At 40.9% G+C, this 24231-nt stretch overlaps 2 protein-coding genes across 2 annotated transcripts; both read left to right on the top strand.

The window, feature by feature from the left end:
- Positions 1 to 657: 657 nt before the first annotated feature.
- Positions 658 to 12880, top strand: LOC132780590 (phospholipase A2 inhibitor and Ly6/PLAUR domain-containing protein-like). Its single transcript, XM_060784319.2, has 5 exons — positions 658 to 700; positions 3383 to 3499; positions 5312 to 5461; positions 9632 to 9772; positions 12735 to 12880. The coding sequence occupies exons 1-5, from the start codon at positions 658 to 660 to the stop codon at positions 12878 to 12880; spliced, it is 597 nt and encodes a 198-aa protein (XP_060640302.1).
- Positions 12881 to 14652: 1772 nt separating this feature from the next.
- On the top strand, positions 14653 to 23866 carry LOC132780592 (phospholipase A2 inhibitor and Ly6/PLAUR domain-containing protein-like). The gene is made up of 6 exons (XM_067462427.1): positions 14653 to 14669; positions 15579 to 15724; positions 17998 to 18114; positions 20132 to 20281; positions 22107 to 22247; positions 23709 to 23866. Exons 1-6 carry the CDS (start codon positions 14653 to 14655, stop codon positions 23864 to 23866), a joined length of 729 nt encoding a protein of 242 aa, XP_067318528.1.
- Positions 23867 to 24231: the final 365 nt, after the last annotated feature.

Genomic DNA, 24231 nt, shown 5'->3' with positions numbered 1-24231 from the left:
TGTGCATAATGCCAAAACACATTCAAATGAAGGCAAATCACAATGTACTCCGGATAGTTAATTTTGGAAGGCATTTTTTGCACTACACTTTAAAGCCTCCACAGTGTAAAGAGACAAAATTAATACCAATCAAAAGAGAAATTTGTATTTAGAATTCCAAATCTATCTATCTATCTATCTATCTATCTATCTATCTATCTATCTATCTATCATAGGGAAAATAATTTAAAATGGTGTTCATCCTTCCAGATATATTATGCAATCCCTTTTCTGCGCTCTCCCTTCACCCTGTTATCCTGTCTAGACATGGGAATAAGATTAGTAGTCTTAGGGGAGCTATCCAAACTACCAGGCTTATTTTAAAGGATAATATTCAGCACCTTGCACAATTCTTTTTTTAAAATTGCTATTCCAGGATAGACACACTATTGCAGTGATTCTCAACCTGTGGGTCCCCGGGTGTTTTGACCTACAACTCCCAGAAATCCCAGCTAGTTTACCAACTGTTAGGATTTTTGGGAGTTGAAGGCCAAAACATTTGGGGACTCACAGGTTGGGAGCCATTGCTCTACTGACTTAGACCAACTTAGATACTTCTCCTGCAGATGCTACCTAAGCCCCAATTTTCCTTTCTTTTTCTGATATGTTCTCAAGACTATGCTGACATCGCTGATCTGTTTCCTTTCCCTGCTTGCTACAGGTAAGTCCATCTATATAAATAAAAATGTAATGTTCATTTGTGGGATTAATATAACTCAAAAACCACTGGAAGAATTGATACCAAATTTGGACACAATACACCTATCAGGCCAACGAGTGACTGTCACTCAAAAAACACTAAAATTATTATTATTATTATTATTATTATTATTATTATTATTATCTTTATTTGTACCCCACTAGCATCTCCCAAAGGACTCGATGCGGCTTACAAAGGCCAAGGCCTCAAAACACAACACAACAATACAACACCTAAAGCAAAATTAAAAACAGTTAAAGCAATATTAACGACATGCAATAAACAATACATCAAAACACTATGAAAACTGGGCCAGGCCAGAGTAAGGGGTACAGGATTAAAAGTGCTGATGTGATAGGTGGTATGTGAGGACTGTAGGGCAAGTGCAATGTGCAGTGTGCAGCAATCTTAGTTCTACTAAAGTGCTTCTGGGACTTGTTATTGGAGATTCCTATTCTGGAAAGGCACATCGGAATAGTCAGGTCTTCAAGTTCTTTCTAAAGACTACCAATGTAGGGGCCTGTCTGAGATCTTTTGGGAGGGCATTCCAGAGTCGGGGGGGGGGGGGTACAGAGAAGGCCCTGTCTCGTGTCCCCACCAAGCGCCTGCGACGCAGGCGGAATCATGAGCAGGGCCTCTCCGGATGACGCAGCAGAAGAGACTTAAAAGACAAAAAAGAAAAATTACATTACAACACATGCACAAAACCATATATGTATATATGCAAACACACATATACACAAATATATATACATACACATATAGACACACAAAGCACATATACACAGACTGGGCCACAGCAATGCATGGCAGGGGATGGCTAGTAGAATATAATCCTTTAGGTGAGGGATGGGCAGTACACATGAATTATCCATCTGAATACTTTGGAGTTTCCTCTGCTCCAGTTTGCAGCAGTTACTACAGGCAGTAGTAGTGGTGGTAGGGATAATAATGACAGAACTAAAGCCACATCAACCCAAATAAAATAGTGGTGAAAAAGAAGACGAAAAGGAAGGAGAGGAGGAGGGGGGGGGGGTTCACTTTTTTGATCTTAGAAGAAGAGAAGACACCACCCCCACCAGAATACAAAACTCTGTTTCTGTATTAGCTAGCCCAGTAGATGGGTCCTTCAGTCCAGGCAACATTGGTGCTTGAGTATAGATCTATTGTCTAGTCAAGGGATTTCTAGTTCCATGTTCCATGTTTCCTTTTGTTCATGGCTCATGATTCCAAGTTTTGAAGACTGTTCCTGCATCTCATGTCTTGGATTTATTCTGGTTTTGTATTCCTGGTTTTTGATGTTACTCCTGTACTTTGATTTCTGTGGATTATTCCTGATATTTGGACTTCGAATGTTAAAGTCAACTGCAGTAGCCCTCAACAGAGAAACCACTCAGAGGGCAAGAGAGAGCCAATGCAGGCATGCATTACTAAGCCCACCATGTCTTAGGACTAGGACAATGCTTTCCAGTTTAGCCTTCCAGTTTTTTTTGAGTTAAGACCACCATTACTCCCATCCAGAACTTTGAAAAATGAATGTTGGGGAGTCCAGCTCCTAGAATCCCTTAACCAGAACTCTGTCATAAGGAGTTATAGCAGAACATATTGGAGTTCTGCTATAGCTCTGCTATTTCCAAAGAAGCCTGTACTTTATAAGAGATTAGCTTGGGGACCTGGCGCTACCCGGGTTATTAGAGAAAGTGGGTAATGGTGGTTCTGTATGCCAAGTTTGGTTTTTATTGGTCATTGGATGATGGTTGCATTGTTTTGAAGTCCCATCATCCATGGTCCACCCTCCTCCAAACAGCAGCAGGATATAGAGTGGGTCATGGGGGTTCTGTGTGGCAAGTTTGGTCTTTATTGGATGAGGGTGGCAGTGGTTTCAGTGAGTGAGTGAAGGTACTGCAAGTCCCATCATCCATGGCCCATCCTCCTTCAAACTGCAGCAGGATGTAGAGTGGGTCATGGGGGCTCTGTGTGCCAAGTTTGGACCTGGTCAGTGATTTGTAGGGGCTACAATGTTCTGTGGAAAGTGAATCGGGTGAAAGTACTGCAAATCCCATCATTTGTGGCCCATCCTACCCTAAACTGCACTAGCTTGTAAAGTTGGCCATTGTTTGGTCCTGATCTGTGCCAAGTTTGCCAAGTTTGGTCCTGATCCGTCCTTGGTGTGGGCCACAGTACTCTAAGGAAGTGAGTTAAAGTACTGCAAGTCCTGTCATCCATGGTCCATCCTTGCTGAAACTGCACCAGAATGTAGAGTGGGTCTTGGGGGGGGGGGGGTCTGTGTGCCAGGTTTGGTTTTGTTCTGTCATTGTTGAGGGCCACAAGGTGTTTTGGACTTCAACTCCAACCATTTCTGACAGCCTCAGGCCCCTTTCCTTTTCCCTCTGCTACCTCGGAATGTTGGGGGTGGTCAATCAGAGACCATATGCAAATTGTACCACAGTGGCAGCCAGTCAGAACGCTGCCACATACACCTCCCGTCCTCCGCATACAAACACTGACTTTTATTATATACATAGATAGATTGAGAGGTTGGCAACAACATGATGTGACAGAGGAGTAATCTTACTCAAGAATGAAGAAGATGGAACTGACCTTAGTTCTTCATATTATTATTTGGCTGTTTCTCCAATCTAGGCTTTTGCTTGCTGTGTGAACGCTGTAGCAGCACCAATTCCACATGTTCAGGGCCACCATATTCTTGCCCAAAGAAACAAAAGCATTGTCTCATCGTCACTACAGAATATTTATTAGGTAGGTATGGCACAGGTCTAGGCTATCAGAAGACCATCTCTTCCTTGGTAAGCCAATCGAAGATCTAAAATCTTTGAGAAGGGAGCATCTCTAGGTGCCACTATCTTCTGTGAGAACAGAAAGGAGTAGGTTGTGATGCTCTGGACCTATATAAAAATGTCATTGTGTTTATTAGATATATTGTGGTAAAGCATAATTATGCATGCAAACTATGGTTAACTATGGTTAAAGGGGTATGGAAGTTTCCCTACTAATAGAGATTGGAGTGGGTTGGGGGGGACGGGGGGGGGGTAGGGGAGGAAAGTTTTTTAAAAAATGGGTAAAAATGGGAAAAAAGGAAAAAAAGTTTATTGAAAAGAAAAAGAAAAAAAAGGAAAAAATAGTAACAAATATGTAAAAATAAAAATAAAATCTTCTTGTTGACTTCTGAATTCTTTTCCTGTCTGGGAAATTGATCTGTTGCATATAAATTTGCATACAAATGCCCTACAGATTGGACTTTACTAGACATTTTTTTCAAAAAAAAAAAAAGAAACCCTAGATGGACATGACGTAATTATTATGAGAAGACAGAGAGACTAATTACAATTTATATGTTTCTAAAGTCTTTCTAAAGTGTTTCCAAAGTAAGGTTCACTTGGAGCAGGGACTACTTAACCAGGGACCACTTGACCAGGGACCACTTTCCAACATTAGTACCAAAAGGGTTACAAATCAGTTTTTGGTGAACTTTAGATTCAGTTTAGTTATTTGGGGTGCTGATTCAGAAAACTGTAGTTTAGGGCAGGGCTTTTTACATTCTCTGCCATAGGCCTCCTTGCCTTCCCAAACTACATTTCCCAGAGTTCTGTGCTTTCTTTCCCAATGAACTCTGCTCGGTTTCCCCTCTCCTAACGGTGAGAGGTGAGGAGCCATTAATGGTAAGAGGCCATTAATTTAAAGAGGCATACTTTTTGGCTTTGCTTTGCTTCCTTGTGCTGAAAATAAAACTGACTTTTGGGAGGCTTCTGAAATTTACAAAATGCAAATGAAAAAGTATAGGGTAAGTTTCGATTCTTAAGTTTTTGGCATGGCCCCGACCATGTGTTTGATATTGCCTCATAGGTACAAATGTGACAAATCTGATTATATATATATATATATATATATATATATATAGTATAAGGAGCGACTTGAGAAACTGCAAGTCGCTTCTGGTGTGAGAGAATTGGCCGTCTGCAAGGACGTTGCCCAGGGGACACCCAGATGAATTGATGTTTTATCATCCTTGTGGGAGGCTTCTCTCATGTTCCTGCATGAGAAGCTGGAACTGATAGAGGGAGCTCATCCGCCTTTCCCTGGATTCGAACCTGCGACCTGTCGGTCTTCAGTCCTGCCGTCACAGGGCTTTAACCCTCTGCGCCACTGGGGGCTCCCACAAATCTGATATGACTTATGAGGACTAATGAAAAATGCACACTTCTAGTAAGCATCCTCGTGTTTTTGATAAAGCACACAATAATAATAATAATAATAATAATAATAATAATAATAATAGTATTAATAGTAATATTAATAATAATGGACAGAATTCACTTAGAAACACAGGTCTAGGCTATCAGAAGATACATATGTCTTTGTATGAGGACATAGATTTGTGGGAGATGGAACAGAGCATTTCTACGTATTTTCTTTCAGTGTCATGTAGGGCAGCAATACAAGTGACAAATACAATGAACTACGAGTAACCAAATGCTTAACCTGCAAATGTGGAGGGAATGGCTAGACTACATGTATGCTGATGCTGTTGTTGTTCTTCTATGGAAATCCCAGGGAATGAAAGATGGATGTCTACATACAAAGGTTGCACCAGGAAAAGCTACTGTTTCCCACCTTCCACGACCTTTACTTTTCCTTCTCAGCGCAAACGGAGAGCTGCGATGTGTTGCACTAAGCCTCTCTGCAACAGGGGAACTGTCAAATGTGAGTGTCTGAGCTTTTAAACTCCCCCTTCTTCTTCTTCTTCTTCTTCTTCTTCTTCTTCTTCTTCTTCTTCTTCTTCTTCTTCTTTTAAAGCTGATACTGATGAAAATGGTTCCCAACAAAGAGACTGCTTCCTAGAGAATTATTCTTACAGTTAGGTTGACTAAGATGCACCGAATGCTGGGTTGATTACGTTTAGTACTGCAACTGGGCAATTTCAAACTCTCTGGATCAGGCATGTCCAAAGTTTGGCCAATTGTGCCCCCTGTTTAAATTTCCCCTGGCCCACTCATACAATCATAGAGTTGGAAGAGACCTCATGGGCCATCCAGTCCAACCCCCTGCCAAGAAGCAGGAAAATTGCATTCAAGGCACCCCCGACAGATGGCCATCCAAACTCTGTTTAAAAGCTTCCAAAGAAGGAGCTTCCATCACACTCCGGGGCAGAGAGTTCCACTGCTGAATAGCTCTCACAGTCAGGAAGTTCTTCCTAATGTTCAGGTGGAATCTCTGAACATTATAGGTAAAGGATTAAAAGAGAGGCAAGGAGTAACAATAAACTTCACTTCTATTTTTCCATTACCACTATTTCTTCATTCCTTCTACTTTCAGTTTAGACTCTGAAGGCCATTGCTGCTTGCAGAATTCCCAGAAGTTACTTTTTGGATGATATATCCCAGAATCCCCCAACCAGAATGCTGGCTGGGGAATTCTGGAGTGGTAGTACCACAAGAATAATTTTTGCAAGCATTGAGTGATACAGTAAAAAAAAAACCCAGACATTCACAAGGGAAGCAGTCAGATGCTTGAGAAAAATCCAGATGGAATCTCCTTTCTTGTAGTTTGAAGCCATTGTTCTGTATCCTAGTCTCCAGGGAAGCAGAAAACAAGCTTGCTCCCTCCTCCCTATGACGTCCTCTCACATATTTATACATGGCAATTAGGCTTGGTTGATCCAGTTCGTTAATTTCTTAATTCGTTATTAATTGTTAAATAATTACCTTTAGAAGGGATATCGATGCGTTTTGGCAACCCAGAAGTGTTTTTGTCATATCGAAGCCGCGCCCCCATCTTCCTTACGACTTCCACCAGTGAATCGTAAATGCTGGGGGCGTGGCCTTTAGGAACAGCTGTTCTTGCCCACGCCCATCTCCTTCCTCTTTGCATTGGCGGCTTTGCGAGGTGGGCATGACTACCTCCCTGGCGACAGGCGGCGATGCGGAAGAGCTGGGCGTAGCCACGGCCACCTCGCAATGCCGCCGATGCAAAGAGGAAGGAGGTGGCCGTGGTCAAGCACAGCCCTCCTCGGAGGCCTCGCCCCCAGTGACCTCAAAGGAGTGCTGTGCTTGGCCACGCCCACCTCTCCCTTGGACAGCTTGCCAGGGAAGAGAAAGAAAGGTGAGAGATTTTAAAAGTGTTAGTTTTAAAATCTCCAAGGAGCGCTGTGCTTGGTCACTGGGTGCGAGACCTCCAAGGAGCTTGCTTGACCATGCCCACCTCTCTTTTCTGCAGCAAGGGATGGAAGGGAAGATTTTAATGGTTCTGGAGGGAGGGAAGGGCACCTTCCATTACCGAAACAAAGGAAACGATTCGTATTTCCTGCTAATTTTGATCTTTTTTTAAAGAAAATTTCGGAAATAATTTAAAAATCGAACCTCCAGCACCCCCTACATACGAAACGAGTTTAGAACCATTTTTTTTCTTGATCAACCAAGCCTAATGGCTATCATGTCTCTTCTCAGCCTTCTCTTCTTCAGGCTAAACATGCCCAGCTCTTTAAGCTGCTCATTATAGGGCTTGTTCTCCAGACCCTTGATCATTTTAGTCACCCTCCTCTGGACACATTCCAGCTTGTCAATTGTGGTGCCCAGAATTGGACACAATATTTCAGGTGTGGTCTAACCAAGGCCGAATAGAGGGTTAGCATGACTTCCCTGGATGCAGACACTATACTCCTATTGATGGAGGCCAAAATCCCATTGGCTTTTTTTAGCTGCCACATCACATTGTTGGCTCATGTTTAACATGTTGTCCACGAGGACTCCAAGATCCTTTTTCACACGTACTGCTCTCGAGCCACGCACCCCCCATTCTGTATCTTTGCATTTCATTTTTTTCTGCCTAAGTGGAGTATCTTGTATTTGTTCCTGTTGAACTTCATTTTGTTAGTTTTGGCTCACTCTCTAATCTGTTAAGATTGTTTTGCATTCTGCTCCTGTCTTCTGGAGTATTGGCTATCCCTCCCAATTTCGTGTCATCTGCAAACTTGATGATCATGCCTTCTAAGCATTCATTTAAGTAATCTCAGGTTTCCCTCCTTCCCTTGCTTCTTTCCTTCCTCCCTTTCTTGACTTCCTTCCACTCTTTGTTCCTTCTTACCTTCCTTCTTGGGGTTCAGGGCCCCAGAAAAGGTCAACTCTTCAAGAGTAGAGAAAAGAGATGTCAGCCTCTTTTGTCCCTTCACCCCGAATAAGTGTTGCCTTCTCCTCAGGTGACTCTGGTCTTGGGCATCTCATCCCAGTGGCCCTTTGTCTCTTTTCCCCTGCAACTTTTCTTTATTTCTTTGAAAGAAAGGTTCGCCAGTTGCCCTGCTTGCTCCAGACACTGGCTGCTACCATTGCTGCTGCTGCATGTCTGGGAAGAGAGGCTTTTCTCCCTTCCTTCCTTCTCTGCCCCACCTAGTTTTCCAAAAAGGCTGCCCCTCGCTGCAGCTGCTCCCTTTGGAAGAAAAGGAAAAGGCCAAGCTGCAACAATAAGCCCTTCTGCCACAATCAAAGCCCTCCCGGCAGATGGCCATGCCTCCCTTCCTGAAAAACCTCCAAAGAAGGAGATTCCACCAGGCTCTGAGGCAGCATATGCCACTTCTGAATTGACCTGAAGTCACATAACAATCCTAGTTTTCCAAAAAGGCTGTCCCTTGCTGCAGCTACTCCCTTAGGAAGAAAAGGAAAAGGCCAAGCTGCAACTATAAGCCCCTCTGCCACAATCAAAGCCCTCCCGACAGATAGCCATGCTGCCCTTCCGGAAAAACCTCAAGAGAAGGAGATTCCACCAGGCTCTGAGGCAGCATGTGCCACTGCTGAATTGACCTGAAGTCACATAACAACAATCCTAGTTAATGTATTGTTGAAGGCTTTCATGGCCAGAATCCCTGGGTTGCTGTGAGTTTTCCAGGCTGTTCCATGTTCCAGAGACATTCTCTCCTGATGTTTCATCTGCATCTATAGCAGGCATCCTCGGAGGTTGTGAGGCCTAGTTAATTTGACTCTTTCATCAGCCAAAAGCAGGCCCACATTTCCCATTGAAAGACTGTTACATTTACACTGGCTGAAATGGTTCTTCCAATAATTAAATCTGCAATACATTAAAATCTGAATATATGTAGCCAAGCAATGTTTGAGCCTCATCTGAAGAACACACATTTGCTTTTCCCTGCTGTGCTGGTATAGCTGTACCAGGAGCTTCAGCTTCATTTTTTTTCTATTGAGTGTTTGCATATATTCCAAGGTTACATGCATTTGCAACAAGGTGGCTTCCCTTGGTTTGCATTCATAGGGCTAGCCACCTGTCTATCATTGTTAAGTTTTGGTTCTGCCCCTTTCCCCAGGGCCATGGGAAGAGAGGGAGCCATTTTTAGTTCAGTCTTATAGTGGAAAGCTAAGCTACAGGACATGGATTAGCTCCATCTGGAGAACAAGTCCTATGAGGAGCAGCTTAAAGAGCTAGGCATGTTTAGGCTTCAGAAGGGAAGGCTGAGAGGAGACATGATGGTCATGTATAAATATGTGAGAGGAAGTCATAGGGAGGAGTGAGCAAGCTTGTGTTCTGCTGCCCTGGAGACTAGGATGTGGAACAATGGCATCAAAGTACAGGAAAGGGGATTCCACCTGAACATGAGGAAGGACTTCCTGTGAGAGCTGTTCAGCAGTGGAACTCTCTGTTTCAGAGTGTGGTGGAGGCTTTTAAGCAGAGGCTGGACAGTCATCTGTTGGGAAGTGATTTGAATGTGATTGTCCTGCTTCTTGGCAGGCTGTTGGATGGCCCATGAGGTCTCTTCCAACTCAATGATTCTATGATGGCATTTACCACTTTCTGTTTTGTATCACCCATTTCATTTTGCAAGAAGATATGCAGGATATTGCTCCTAACAGTAAATGTGATTCTTCCCAGTGCCACCAATGAATACCAAGCCAAATGGGCTACTCTGTTCTGGATGCTTCTCAAAACAATCTATGTGCAAGCCCACGGAGACCTTAAAATGTCATGGAAAAGAGAGCAAATGTATCTACTACGATATGTCTGTGCAACAGGGTAAGGACTGAGTGGTGAAAACAGAAAGAGAGAGGGAGAGGGAGGGAAACAAACAAATCTGGGTAATTTAGCTAAAACAGATAGTGGAATTTTGTTTGTTGTTTGGGAAGTCTTTTTTGTGTAGGATCATAGCCCAACATTTAGAAACAAACATCTTGAAAAGCTTTAGAGCTTTACTTTTTGGAATACCGTGGTTTCTCCATTTCTGTTCCATATGGGTAAAACTTTCAGGGAACTTTTTATGATCGCCTGGCTCAAACTTTTTATCTCTGCCAGGAATAAATTATACTTTCCTTGAGATCAACAGGGGTAAAGCAGTTACTGCCTCGCCAACATCCAAACATCCTATAACTGTGTTACTGTTTATATAACCCATCCATATCCTCGGGCCTTTTGGAGATCCCAGTCAAAACTAGGCTGAGTGTTACCCAAAGGACATTTTCTTTGGCTGCTTTCAGATGATGGAATGATGCACCAGAGAAATATGTCGGCTGGAGACAATCTCTGAATTTAAAACAGCAGTAAAGACCAGCCTCTTCTAGCAAGCCCATCCAGATAATATAACACAGGGGGTTAAACCACCAGCTGCAAAAACTCTTGCCAATCAAAAAGCTGGCAGTTCAAAGCCACGGGTTGGGGTGAGCTCCTTCCATCAGCCCTAGCTTCTGCCTACCTAGGAGTTTGAAAATAATAATGTGAGTTGATCAATTTGGCAGGGAGGTAAAAGGAGCCCATGAAGACATGCCGGCAATTCAGTCAGAAGGTGTCCACAGACAACAGGCTCCTCGGCATGGTAAATGGAACAAGAGCACCTCCCCATGGCCGGAGTTGAGCACAGCCTCCAGATGCCAGAGATGAAAAGGGGGAAGCCTTTGCCTCTGTCTGTGTACTGTCTGTCTTTGTTGTTAATTGCATAACAGCATTGAATGTTTGCCATATATGTATTCTGTAATTCACCCTGAGTTTCTTGTGGAGGGTGGAATATAAATAAAGATTATTATTATTATTATTAATTTATGAATTTGAAAGGATCTCTTGGTATATTTTAATGCATATTAAATTATTATTATTATTATTATTATTAATAATAATAATAATAATAATAACCACAACAACTTTATTTTTATACCCCGTCTCCATCTTTCCAAAGGGACTTGGGGTGGCTTACAAAGAGACCAAGCCCAGTCATTCAGAGTTAAAATATAACACATTAAAATGCATAAACAACAGCATAAAACAAAACAAAAACAACATTATAACAACTATAAAAGCAACCATGAAACCAACAACTAATGAATCTGCAATAATGATGAGTTTCTGGGTTATAATTGATGTTATGTGTTGTGTTAGGTGTTGCTGTTCCCCACCCCAATCCATAGAGAGATGATGATCATGAGACCCCTTAAATGATAGTTATTGGCATAGTGGTTAGTTTGTTTTGCTTTGAGTATTGCATGGCATATAGTAGAACAGGGTTCTAGAAACTCAGTGGATAACTTTGGCCCAGTCACTCTTCTTTTTGCAGGCCTACCTACCACACAAGGATCAAGTAGGAATTAAAAAACCCATCCCCATGGTTTTTAGCTCATTGTAGGAGGGATGGGATCCAAAGACAGGATCTAAATAACTTATTAAGGCACAAATACAGAAAGGGGGACCTAGCTTGAAAGTGATACCTGTGAAAAGGATCTGGGGTCTTAGTGGATCTCAAGCTAAACAAGAATCAGCAGATTAATATGGCAACCAAAAAAGCCAATACTGTTCTTGGCTACATAAATGCTGGAATGTAAAATATCCAGATTTGGAGTAGTAGTCCCACTTACTTTGATCAGATGTCTCCCAGGATACTATGCCCAACTGAAGAAGGATATTGACAAGCTGGAACATGATCAGAGAAAGGTGACCAAGATAATAAATGTATTTATTTATTTTGTATCAAAAGCATTGCATAAATTCATATAAAACTGATAAAAATAGAAGGAGCACAAGCAGCTAAATATCTTTTGACCGAAAATGGGCAACAGCAACAGCATTGCCTGTAGCCGCCAACAATTCTTCCTCTGTACATGAGGCAGGGCATAGTGGACAAGCATGCAGATGTGGAATTGTTTGTCCTGCTCCACAGTCACACAAGGTGTGGGGTTCTTTTAGGTAGTGCCATTTTGCCAGGTTGTCTTTTGATTTGCCACTCCACTTCTGAGTTTGAATAAAAGGTATAGAAATAACTTAAGGTAAAAGGCAAAGGTTTTCCCCTGACATTAAGTCCAGTTGTGTCCGACTCTGGGGGTTGGTGCTCATCTCCATTTATAAGCTGAAGAGCCAGCGTTGTCCATAGACACCTCCAAGATCATGTGGCCAGCATGACTTCATGGAGCGCTATTACCTTCCCGCCGGAGCGGGGCTAACAGCGGGAGCTCACGCTGCTCCCCAGATTTGAACCTGCGACCTTTTGGTCAGCAAGTTCAGCAGCTCAGCACTTTAACCCATTGTGCCACCGGGGGCTCAGTAACTTAATAACTTAGGGACTAGATATGCTTAGTTTGGGGAAAAGAAGCCAGAGAGGTGTCATGATAGCCATCTTTAAATATCTGAAGTAATGCCATATAGCAGATGGAGCAAGCTTGTTTTCTGCTGTTCCTGAAATTAGAACAAGGTTCAGTAGATTCAAATTACAAAACAAGAGATCCCACTTAAATATTAGATGGATTTTTTTATTGTAAGACCTATTTGATAGTGGAATGGATTGCTTCATATGGTGGTGGACTGACTCTCCATCTTTGGAGGTCCTAAAACAGAGGCTGGATCATATTTTTCACGAGTACTTTAGTTGTGCATTCCTGCATGGCAGTGGCTTGACTAGATGGCCCTGGTAATTCCTTCCGAATCTAGACTGAGTGATTCTATGAAATTAATAACAGAGATATGTTCACAAAGGCTGACTTCTCCCTCTTTTTTGTCCTAGGTGACCAGGTGTACACTTTTGCTAAACGTGGCTGTGGGACCAAGTTCGCCTGTTTGAACAAACCCTATATTGGGGGTATCCCTGGACTGTTTGTAGAGATGATGAAAACTGCTCAGTGTACTCTACCTGCAAGAGGATTCACATGATTTGTTTTTCAACAATCGAAACTGGCTAAATTGAACATTTGCAGGAGCATTCCTCGAGTGTTTAAAAATATGTATATGCATTGTATCAGATATCATTCTTATTAAGTGTTTTTCATTTTCGCAGTTTTATGAGAGAATATAATTTGAGCACTTTTCTTTGTGAATGACTGAATCATGTCATATAAAGAGACTTTCCTTTATTACTTTTGGGGTGTTTCTAAGTCATTGTATGTTCCCTTTTTCCGGTTAACATGCAATCTTCGGAATTCTGGCAACATGCGCTGTCCAGAATATTGGAAAGTTACTTTTTTGGACTGTATCTCCCAAAATTCCCTTCTGATCATACTGGCTGCAGGATTGTGAAAACTGTAGTTCAAGCCTTCCAACATTTCTAAGCTCTGTGCTTCTGTGGGGAAGAAAAACACAACTTTTGTCCACTTTTTGGAACAGTCCATTATTGTCAGCTTCACTTTATAGGCTTTCAAGTTATTATCAACTTATGGTCATCCTATCATAGGTATTTTTAGAAGATTTGATCAGAGGGGATTTGTCATTGAATCCCTATGATTTCCAAAGGTCAGCCACCAGTTTTCTGTGGCTGAATGATATGAACTGGGTTGTTGTAGGTTTTTTGGACTGTATGGCCATGTTCTAGATGTATTCTCTCCTGATGTTTCACCTGCATCTATGGCAGGCATCCTGAGAGGTTGTGAGGTCACAACGTACAACAACCCAGTGATTCCGGCCATGAAAGCCTTTGACAATACAATGATATGAACCCCAGTCCCTCAGAATCCTAGTCCATCAAGGTGGCACAATGGGTTAAACCCTTGTGCTGCTGAACTGCTGACCTGATGATTGGCAGTTCAAATCTGCAAGACAGGATGAGCTCCTGTCTGTCAGCTCCAGCTCCTGCCAACCTAGCATTTCAAAAACATGCAAATGTTATCTGGTTATCCTTTTAACTATCTGGTTTTGTGCCTTGGATTATAGATTGGAAGAAAGGTAGCATAAAACAACAACATTGTGTTGTAAAAAAAAAAAAAGGAAAACATGCAAACATGAATAGATAAATACTTCAGTGGAAAAAGGCAAAGGGATGCTCCAAGCAATCTTGCTGGCCACACAACCAAGAGGTGACAATGCAGGCTCTTTGGTTTGAAAATGGAGGAAGGCACCTCCCCAGAGCCAGAGATGAGCACCGCCTCCAGAAGCAGAAAATGCAAGGAGAAACCCCTGCCTTTGTTTGCATTTGTTTATCTCATTGTATATAATGCTAAATGCATTGAATGTTTGCCTATGTATTGAAATGCTGGAGGGCCAAAGTTTGTCCATGCCTCATTTAGAGTGTATCATGCAAGAGAGAGAAAGTGTATTTGTGTAGGAAATTTTTATTTACTTGAAAACATGACAAGCCAACGCAAATGCAATTGGAACCTCTCCTGCCCATTCTCATGTGTGGTGTTTGGCTATTTGCCCCAAAGTCCTGCCCTAATTGCACCGCTACAAAGCAGTCCTTGGGAGCAATTGTTCCTTTTGGCAAGCCAACAATATTCATGTGACAGGTAAGAATCTTGTTGGTGTCAGACATATGCATAAGTTTCCTTATGCACCTGGCTGTGCTATTCATCAGCGCCTTCTCCATTGCACAGTGGGACAATAAGAAGGAATGTTGGCTGATATACAATTGGCTACACAATCTTTACATTCAGTAGAAGGGTGGTGTAGTGCAACCCATCATGCTAAGTGTATATTTACCCAGTACAAGCACAATGTCAGATTTCTATCAGTATGTTCTAAATTAATAGGGAAGATTTTGTCCTCTCCTTATTAACTTGTGTTAACTGATCATTTTTGACATGGAGTTTTGACATGTTAACATCACCTTCCTTAGGATGGAATGTTAAGGATGGAATAACTTATGCATTTTCTTTATATTGCCTATATGTCCTAGTAAGTTCCTCTGAATTCAGGACTTATGCTGAGATAAATGTCTATAGTAGTGGTTCCCAACCTATTATGACTAGGGTGCACTTTGACCAGGGCCCACTTGACCAGGGTCCACTTTGACCAGGGCCCACTGGTCAAAGAGGACCACTTTGACCAGGGACCACTTTAACCAGGGACAACTTTGACCAGGGCCCAGGGCCCACTTTGATCAGGGCCCACTGGTCAAAGAGGGCCACTTTGACCAGGGCCCAGTTTGATCGGGGACCACTTTGACTAGGGACGACTTTGACCAGAGAGCACTTGAATGGGGACCACTTTGATCAGTGACCACTCTGCAATATTGGTACCAAAAGGGGTGGGGCCGGTTAACTCTGTGGACTAGAGTGGAAATAAAATGAAGAGGAAGGAGGTTCGCGGACCAGATTTTTGTTCTTGCAGCCCATTTCTGGGCTGCGGCCCACAGGTTGAGAACCACTGGTCTATAGGATTGCACTGCAAACATAGTGTTTTATTCCTTTTGCCCTTTCAATACAGCAGAGTTGAACCACTCATCCACTCAAAGTCTGTCCTGTTGGCCTTAGTCCCAAAGGGAGCTAGCTGTAGGTCCATTCATTTGTCTTAACGTGTCGCAATGGTCACTAAGCCTGGAACAGGTGCCGATTTAACTCTGTGATTTATCTTCTCTGGAGACGAATGGACCAGGAACTGTTCCATGCCCCCATCCTTCTTTCTTGCCCCACCTTTCCAGGTCTGAAACTATAAATCCAACCATCTACACTAAACTCATCACCCTTTGCGCAACTGGACGCATTCACTTCTTTCTTTTTGTGTGTGTTCAGAAGAAGGTTCAGATGTTTCTTACCATCTATGTCTTCTCCATCCTGCTTGTTACAGGTAAGTTCATAGAGTATTACTCTGTTAGGACCACACTGTAGTAAAGACCCAAAAACTTCCTAACAGCTGGTAAACTGGCTGGGATTTCTGGGAGTTGAAGTCCAAAACACCTGGAGGACCAAAGGTTGGGAATCACTGCTTTAATGGATACTAGGCCTGTCTCTGCTCTACAGAATGACTTGTTTACTGTCAGAATTTCTCAATGGATTTTGGTCATTGTTTGATTATAAAATCAGAGAGCACTGTGCATATAATATACTATGGTAAATGACTTAGCCCTTACTGTCATCAATGGTAACCGATAAAATAACAGCACAAAATACGGAGCATAATATGGCCACAATATAGATACTATAATGTATCAAGAAAAGCAAAAAGGATACAACTACCATTTTGGGTAGCATTGAATTTAAAGCCATATGTTTGAGGTAAGAATATGCATGCACACCTGCCTACAGAGCTATTCTCAAAACCTAAATGTCCTCCTTGTTTGTTTGTTTTCTTAGTCCTGATTTCTTTTAATCTTAGGGTGGGATGAGAGGGTGATTCAATCCTGTGCTTCTCCATTTCTCAAGTAACGAGATTGGTGAATGAATGAGCATATGTGTACATGTGCCTAGTAGAGAAGAAACATGATTATTTCATTCTTACATGAGTGGATTTGGAGGAGGGGGGTTCAAATAATTCTGGTACTATTCTCCTTGCTGCAGGAGAAAGTAAACATTCCTCTGCAGTATTCTCTGAATGTCCTGAAATGTTGCAAAGACATTATTCTTTGTAGAAAAATACACAGGCTGCATAAATATATCACTTGCAGTTGTTCTCCCACTCCCTTCAATAAACTATCTTCAAAGCCATACATTGTTCTTAACAAGTTGCTGGAGAGTGTGGTTGTGAGTGAATATTAGGCTTGGGCGATCCTGATCATTATTTTCATTACTCGTTATTTATTCGTTATTTTTTAAGAATTAGAAGCGATATTGCAGGCAACCAGGGCAGGGGAACTGTAAGATTACTTTTGAAATCTTACAGTTCCCCTGCCCTGGCTGCCTGCAAAGGGCAATGGATGGCTGGGGGATGAGGTGGGCGTGGCCTTCAGGAGGAGCCGGGAAAGGCCAAGCCCACCTCATTAACGAATTGATTCGTAATTAACGAAATTTTGTAAATTTCAAAATTTTGAAATTGGAAATTTTGGAAGTCCAAAAAAAAAAAAAATGAAACGCCAGTGCTCCCTAGAAACGAAACGAGTTTAGAACCAATTTTTTCCTTGATCGCCCAAGCCTAGTGAATATGAATCCTGCTGTCTTCTGATAGTGGGGCACATCAAGTCATTATTGCCTATTGCAATGGCAAAGGGACGGATGCATCATCAGGCACTAACAAATTATTCAACATCTTGGAAATCCTTCTTTTGGAGATGCTACATTGCTTCAGAGGTAGGTTTGGAGCATTTTTAGTTGCCGTGATGGTGAAATGATCAGAAACGTGTAATTATGGTGTTGTATGCTAGGTTTACAATACTGTAATCATGGAAAAAATTGCCCTGTGCACAAGTTTTGTGCAAATTTTGTGCAAAATAATTCCTTCAGCACATGATATGATGCACAGGTATGGTAAGAAAGTTGTACAATATCCCCATTGGTTGATTATTCTGTATTTTCCCCAGAAACAAATTCTGCGGAAAAAACAGAATTTTCCACACAGCCCTATAACCCAGAATATCAAGAAAATCCCACAATATCTGCTTTGAATTGGGATATCTGAGTCCACACTGTCATATATTCCAGTTCAAAACAGATATTATGGGATTCCCTGCTTTGATATTCTGGGTTATATGGCTGTGTAGAAGGACCCTGAGATATATTCTAGATTGGACCTAGATTTATGTTCACACAGTTGAGACGATGGAAAGAGAGTCTATGCAGGAACTTCTTGCACCATCTCCTCTGACCTCTGTTCCCCCCAAAATCAGGCAAAGGGCTTTCTATAGATGCAGTTCTTCTACTTATGATTGTTTTATTGCCTTCAGGCCTGAATTTATCCTAGTGAAGGTTTGTTAGTGGTGGGTTTCATCCAAGGCTGGAAGTATGTGATCTTCACAAGCTTCCCCAATGGGTTTTCATAGCTGAGCAGAGATTTGAACCCTGATGTCCCAGAGTATGAGAACGATAAACTTTGATATATTGACTTTAACTTGAAGCAGAAAAACCACTGTATGTAATAACTGCTATTCTGAGCTACTTCTGGATTTTTATGTCATTGTCTTCTCCCAGGTGTTTGCTTGCAGTGTGAATACTGCAGTAGCGGCACCGAAACATGCACTGGTGTAGCGCACGTCTGCAAACCATCTGAAAATGCCTGCATTACCCTCTCTGTGGAGACCACCATTGGTAGGTGACTTTGCTGTCCTCAGAGCAGAGAGTTATATCATTCATAACAGTAATGTTTTCCTTTGTAATTTGTTTTTCTTCCTTTCCTGATGGTATTGCCCTCAGGCTGAAATCCAATTGTTGGTTCCAGATAAAGTAGAGCTACTGGATACATAGGCACTTGGATTCATACTCAACCTATATGGTAGTTCCATGGAACCAATGCATTGACTCCAGCTGGGGTGAAAAACTCAAGCTACTGCAAGGTCCCTCGGCCCTTCCAAACAGCTATATAACCAAGGATATCAAGGCAGAAAATCCCACAATATCTGCTTTGAACTGGGATATCTGAGTCCACACTGCCATATATTCCAGTTCAAGGCAGATAATGTGGGATTTTATTCAGCTGTGTGGAAGGGGCCTCAGTCTCATTCCAGGAAAGTGGCTGAGAAGGACAACATGGTTGATCATATCAAAAGACTGAGGCCCCATCTACACTGCCACATAATCCAGTTTCTGAATCCAGATTACCTGCTTTGGGATGTATTATATGGTAGTGTAGACTCATATAATCCAGTTCAAAGCAGATAACCTGGATTCAGAAAATGGACTACATGGCTGTGTAGCTCTAACCTGAGACAGCTAGTAGAAACAACAGGTGCATAGTAGGCTTGGGTAACCACGGAAAAATTTGGTTCTAAACTCGTTTTGTTTTTAGGGGGCCCTTGCGTTTCGTTTTTTTTTAAGAATTCCGAAATTTTCCTTTTAAAATTTTTGAAATATACGAAATTTCGTAAAATTACGAATTGATTCGTTAATGGCAGACGCAATTGCGCAATATGCTAAAAAAAACCTCCAAATGGAACAGGGGGAACTTCTGAAGCTTCCCTCTCCCTCTGTTGTTGACTGTTGATGTGATAAAACAAACAACAACTATATTATATTATATTATTATTATATTATATTGTTGTATATTATATTATTGTATATTATATTATTATATATTATATTATTATAATATTATTATATTATATATTATTATATATATTATATATATTATATTATATTATTATAATATTATTATATTATATTATTGTATATTATATTATTATAATATATTATATTATATATTATATATTATTATATTATATTATATTATAATATACAATTATAATATAATATACAATACTATATTATAATAGTATTATAATAATATAATATAATATATTATTATATTATTATATTATATATTATATTATAATTGTATATTATATTATATTATATTTTATACTAGCTGTACCTGGCAACGCATTCCTGTGGCATAGAGTGAGGGTATGAAAAATAAAGTAATGAGAAATTTTGGGCAAGAAGGATGCCAGGAGAAAGAGGAGGGAGGGGGGAATGTGGGATTTGCCAGCTGGAAGGAAGGAAGGAAAGAAGGAAGGAAGGAAGGAAGGAAGGTAGGTAGGTAGCCCAGTGCAGCCCAGAGTGAGGCAAGAAGAAGCATGAGGAAAGAGGAGGGAAGCAGCAGAGCAAAGGGACCGGAAGTGGGGTAAATGCGAGATTGTAAAACTTGCACCAGACATACGAAAATAATTACGAAATAATTACGAAATAATTATGAAATAATTACGAAAATTGGAAAAATTGTTTCGATTCTTAATTACTCCTCACACTATTCCTGCATGGCTCAATATTGGATCGTAAGCTAATTTAAATACAAATTAATAACGAATAAAGAAATTAACGAACTGGATCGCCCAAGCCTAGTGCATAGGGTTGTTGTAGATTTTTTCGGGCTATATGGCCATGTTCTAGAGGCATTCTCTCCTGACGTTTCGTCTGCATCTATGGCAAGCACCCTCAGAGGTAGTGAGGTGTAGATGCATATTCCCTACATACACTTTCCAGTTCAGGTTGTCCACCAAGGTTGTCCACCGTAGCTAGAAATCAGATTGAAATGTATCTATACAAACCATCTCATCCAGAAATCAGAGAATGATGGTATGTTTTCCCCTCCTGCATGATAAACATTCAGGACATGACAAATGGTTGGCAACATATAAGGGCTGCACCAAACTGAAGCATTGTCTTCCATCTCCCATGAGCTTCACCCTCCCTTCGCAGCGCAGACGGAAAGCTTCCATGTGCTGCCGCAAGGATCTTTGCAACAGTGGAAAAGTGACACGTAAGTGCAGCAATTTTTTAAGCCTCCCCATCATCTCTTACTCAAGAAGAATTTCAACCTATAAACACCACCAAATTGTAGTGATGTGATCTCATTTTATTTGCCGTGGTTCTAACCTATAGAATCCTGGGATTTGGCAAATTAAGGAGGAGCATTTAGAAATCTCACTGAACCAGATCACAAAATTCCATAAGATGATTCATGGCAGATAAAGTGGAATTATAGAGCTATAAATATGAAGTGTTAATGAGTCCCTCATAGTGGACTATTGTCCCTGGATTGGTCCAGATTTTGGGCTGATTTGAGCTGTCCATTCAAGCATTTGGGGGTTTCATGAGATCACAGCTTCCATTTTGGATCTTCTAGACTGCACATTTTATTTTGGTTCTTGAAGCCTTGCAAAATGATTTAATTTCTGTTATGTTGGCTGTGTTACTGCATTGGAAGATGGAGCGACAACAGCATCCCATCCCATTCCAGTTCTCTGAAACTGACCAGCAATCTATATAAATAAAAATGTAAGGTTCATTTGTGGGATTAACATAATTCAAAAACAACTGGACAAATTGCCACCAAATTTGGCCTCAAGACACCTACTAACCCAAGGAGTGACCATCACTAAAAATTATTTTGTCATTTGGGAGTTGTAGTTGCTAGGATTTATAGTTAACCTAGAATCTGAACTACACCAATGATGGAATTGAACCAAACGTGGCACACAGGAGTCCTATGACCAACAGAAAACACTAGAAGGGTTTGGTGGGCATTGAGTTTGGGAGTTCTAGTTCACATACATCCAGAGAGAACTGTGGACTCAAACAATGATGGATCTGGACCAAACTTGGCTCGAATATTCCATATGCCCAAATATGAACACAGATGGAGTTAGGGGGAAATAGACCTTGACATTTGGGAGTTGGAGTTACTGGGATTTATAGTTCACCTACAATCAAAGAGCATTCTGAAACTCACCAATGACAGAATTGTGGCAAACTTCTCACACAGAACCCCCACGACCAACAGAAAATAATTAAGGACATTCAGTCCAACTCTCTTCATGAGGGCAAGAAAACGTAATCAAAACCTTCCTGACAGCCATCCAGCCCTAGATATAGATGTTTTACACACAGAGAGATATATAGTATCAGAGATTTGAAAGGGACCCCTGAAGAAGGACAATTATATGTTACATGTTCCAGAGTAGGCAAACCAGACACTCTCCACATCAACACTGACAAAGAAACAGCAAGAAATACTGTTTACCCACAAGCATAAAGAAATTACATTTATTAGAAACCAACACTTTCTCATTACTTTATTTTCCAGATCACCAGGCTGGGCCACAGAGACACGTGGCAGGGGATGGCTAGTCAGTTATAATTTTTTTAGCTGGATGCACAATGACAGGCATCTATGGGGACATAGTGGGGTTATGCAGGTTTATGCAGATCATACAATTGCTCACCATCCAGCCATATGCTCCCTTTCACTATCTATTATTTAGGAACTTATATTTTATATTTATATTTTTTATATTGGGGGGTCCTATTTTGGGGAAGGGAAAATATTTTTGTCATTGCATGGCCAGTAGTTAATCCCACCTTTTGCAATGACTGAAAGAGTGAGTTCCAATGTAAATTACAATGTTTGTAAATTACAATGGCATACATCAGACTATAGGTTAAATTACAGTGGTCTGACATTATCCCAATGTAATTCACCAACTTCTGCAGTAGGTCAAAAGAGGAGCAACATATGGTCAGGATTCAGGATTCTGGAACTGATGTGTTCTTAATGCTTCCGGTGTGCATTCTCATCTTCCCAGTGCCAAAGCTAGGAGTCATACCAAATGGACTGAAGTGCCCTGGGTGTTTCTCAGAGGATCCCAGATGTGTACCCACAGAGATCATCAGCTGCAATGGATGGGAAACCAATTGTATCTACTATGATGTGTCTGTGGAACATGGTAAGATCTATCACACTACCCTACTCATCCATCTGACCCGGAGTTTTAAAAATTCTATCCTTTGCAATTGGCCGTGCCCACTCTGCTCAATTTTTGTTATTTTATTTTATATCCTTTTATTTTGTAGTATTTGTTTTGTTATATTTTATTATATTTTATTTGATGTATTATTGTATGTTTGTTGCTTTTGTTGTAATTTGTTATAATATATTGTATATACATATAATATTGATAATATTATACTGTAATACAATATAATACTACTACTACTAATATGAAATTATAATTATATATTTATATTAAATGTAATATTACTAATAACATTACAGTATAATGTTATAGTACAATGTAATATATAATATTAATATTGTGCTATGGTAATAATATAATATATTGTATTTACTTTTACTTGTAAGCTGCTCTGAGTCCCCTTTGGGGTGTCGCAAATAAATAAATAAATAATTGTTGGGTTGGCCTCATAATGTTACCTGCCCCAAGTCCCCTTGGGGAGATGGTGGTGGGGTATAAATAAAGATTCTTCTTCTTCTTCTTCTTCTTCTTCTTCTTCTTCTTCTTCTTCTTTTTCTTCCTCCTCCTCCTCCTCTTCTTTGTCTTCTTCTCCTTTAATATCTTGTGGTGAACTGCTAGAAAAGGACCCATTAGAACTAGTTCAACAAGCCATTCTGCAGAGCAGAAGCAGGCCTAGTATCCGTTAAAGCTAGGACTCAGATGACAGTACTTCTGTATTATAATATAGTTTGAATAGGACACAGGAATGCCTCTCTAATCTTTGCTTCAGAGAATAATGGAATGAAGATGTCATAGAATCATAGAGTAGGAAGAGACTTCATGGGCCATCCAGCTCAATCCAATTCTGCCAAGAAGCAGGAAAATTGCATACAGAGCACCCCTGACAGATGGCCATCCAGCCTCTTTTTAAAAGCCTCCATAGAAGGAGCCTCCACCACACTCCGGGCAGAGAGTTCCACTGCTGAACAGCTCTCAAAGTTAGGAAGTTCTCTTCCTAATATTAAGGTGGAATCTCTTTTCCCGTAGCTTGAAGTGATTGTTTTGTGTCTTGGTCTCCAAGGAAGCAGAAAACAAACATGGTCCCTCCTCTCTATGACTTCCCCTCACATATTGATACATGGTCTTCATCATATCTCCTCTCAGCCTTCTCTTCTGCAGACTAAACATGCCCAGCTCTTTAAGCCACTCCCCATAGGACTTGTTCTCCAGATCCTGCCAAGGTGGCCTTGCTATCGGTTTGGCTGGGTCCACTCTCTTTTGGTCATTAAAGGCCTGGTTCACACACACACACTAACCTAAGTGATTAGTGTAGATGTGCACCTAGTTTGCTGTCATGAGTAAGCTTTATATGTAAGAGAAGGAATTAGCCTTTAGATACACTTTCCCAGGTTCTTCTAATGGGCTGTCATTTTGCCTCTTCCATTGTTGCAGAAGGACAGATCTACCATCATGCCAAACGTGGTTGTGGGACCAAGAATGCCTGTACGAATGAGCCACGAATTTATGGAGTTCCAGGATTGTACATGGAAATTGTGAAGAGTCCTCAGTGTACTCCTGCTCCCAAAATAATCCAATCTGGCAAGTCCTAGTAGAAAATACCCTCCACTGCATGAAGAAATGACACTCTCAAGATTTGTAGAAGCATCTCACCAGTGTGTTCAGCTCTAACATTTAGTAATAGTAGGCAATTTTCACTGTTCTGTAAAGTGGGATGTTTCCTTCTTTATAAAAAAAATCATGTTGATTAAAACCGTTACAAAATGGAGATGGTTTGCATTTGTAGCATTTCTTTTTGAATCCTTGGATCTCCTCCCTTCACAGAAAGCAAACATTTGCATTTCACAATTCACTGCAAATCTATTTCTTTCCAATATAAAAATGTCAGAATTTTAATATTTTGTTTACCCCATAAATTTATACAGGCTGATATTTCCAAATTCTAGTTTTCAAAACC

The sequence above is a fragment of the Anolis sagrei genome, chromosome Y (genome assembly GCF_037176765.1).
Source record: "Anolis sagrei isolate rAnoSag1 chromosome Y, rAnoSag1.mat, whole genome shotgun sequence".
NCBI classification, from domain to species: Eukaryota; Metazoa; Chordata; class Lepidosauria; order Squamata; family Dactyloidae; genus Anolis; species Anolis sagrei.
This window is presented reverse-complemented; position numbering and strand designations above follow the sequence as displayed.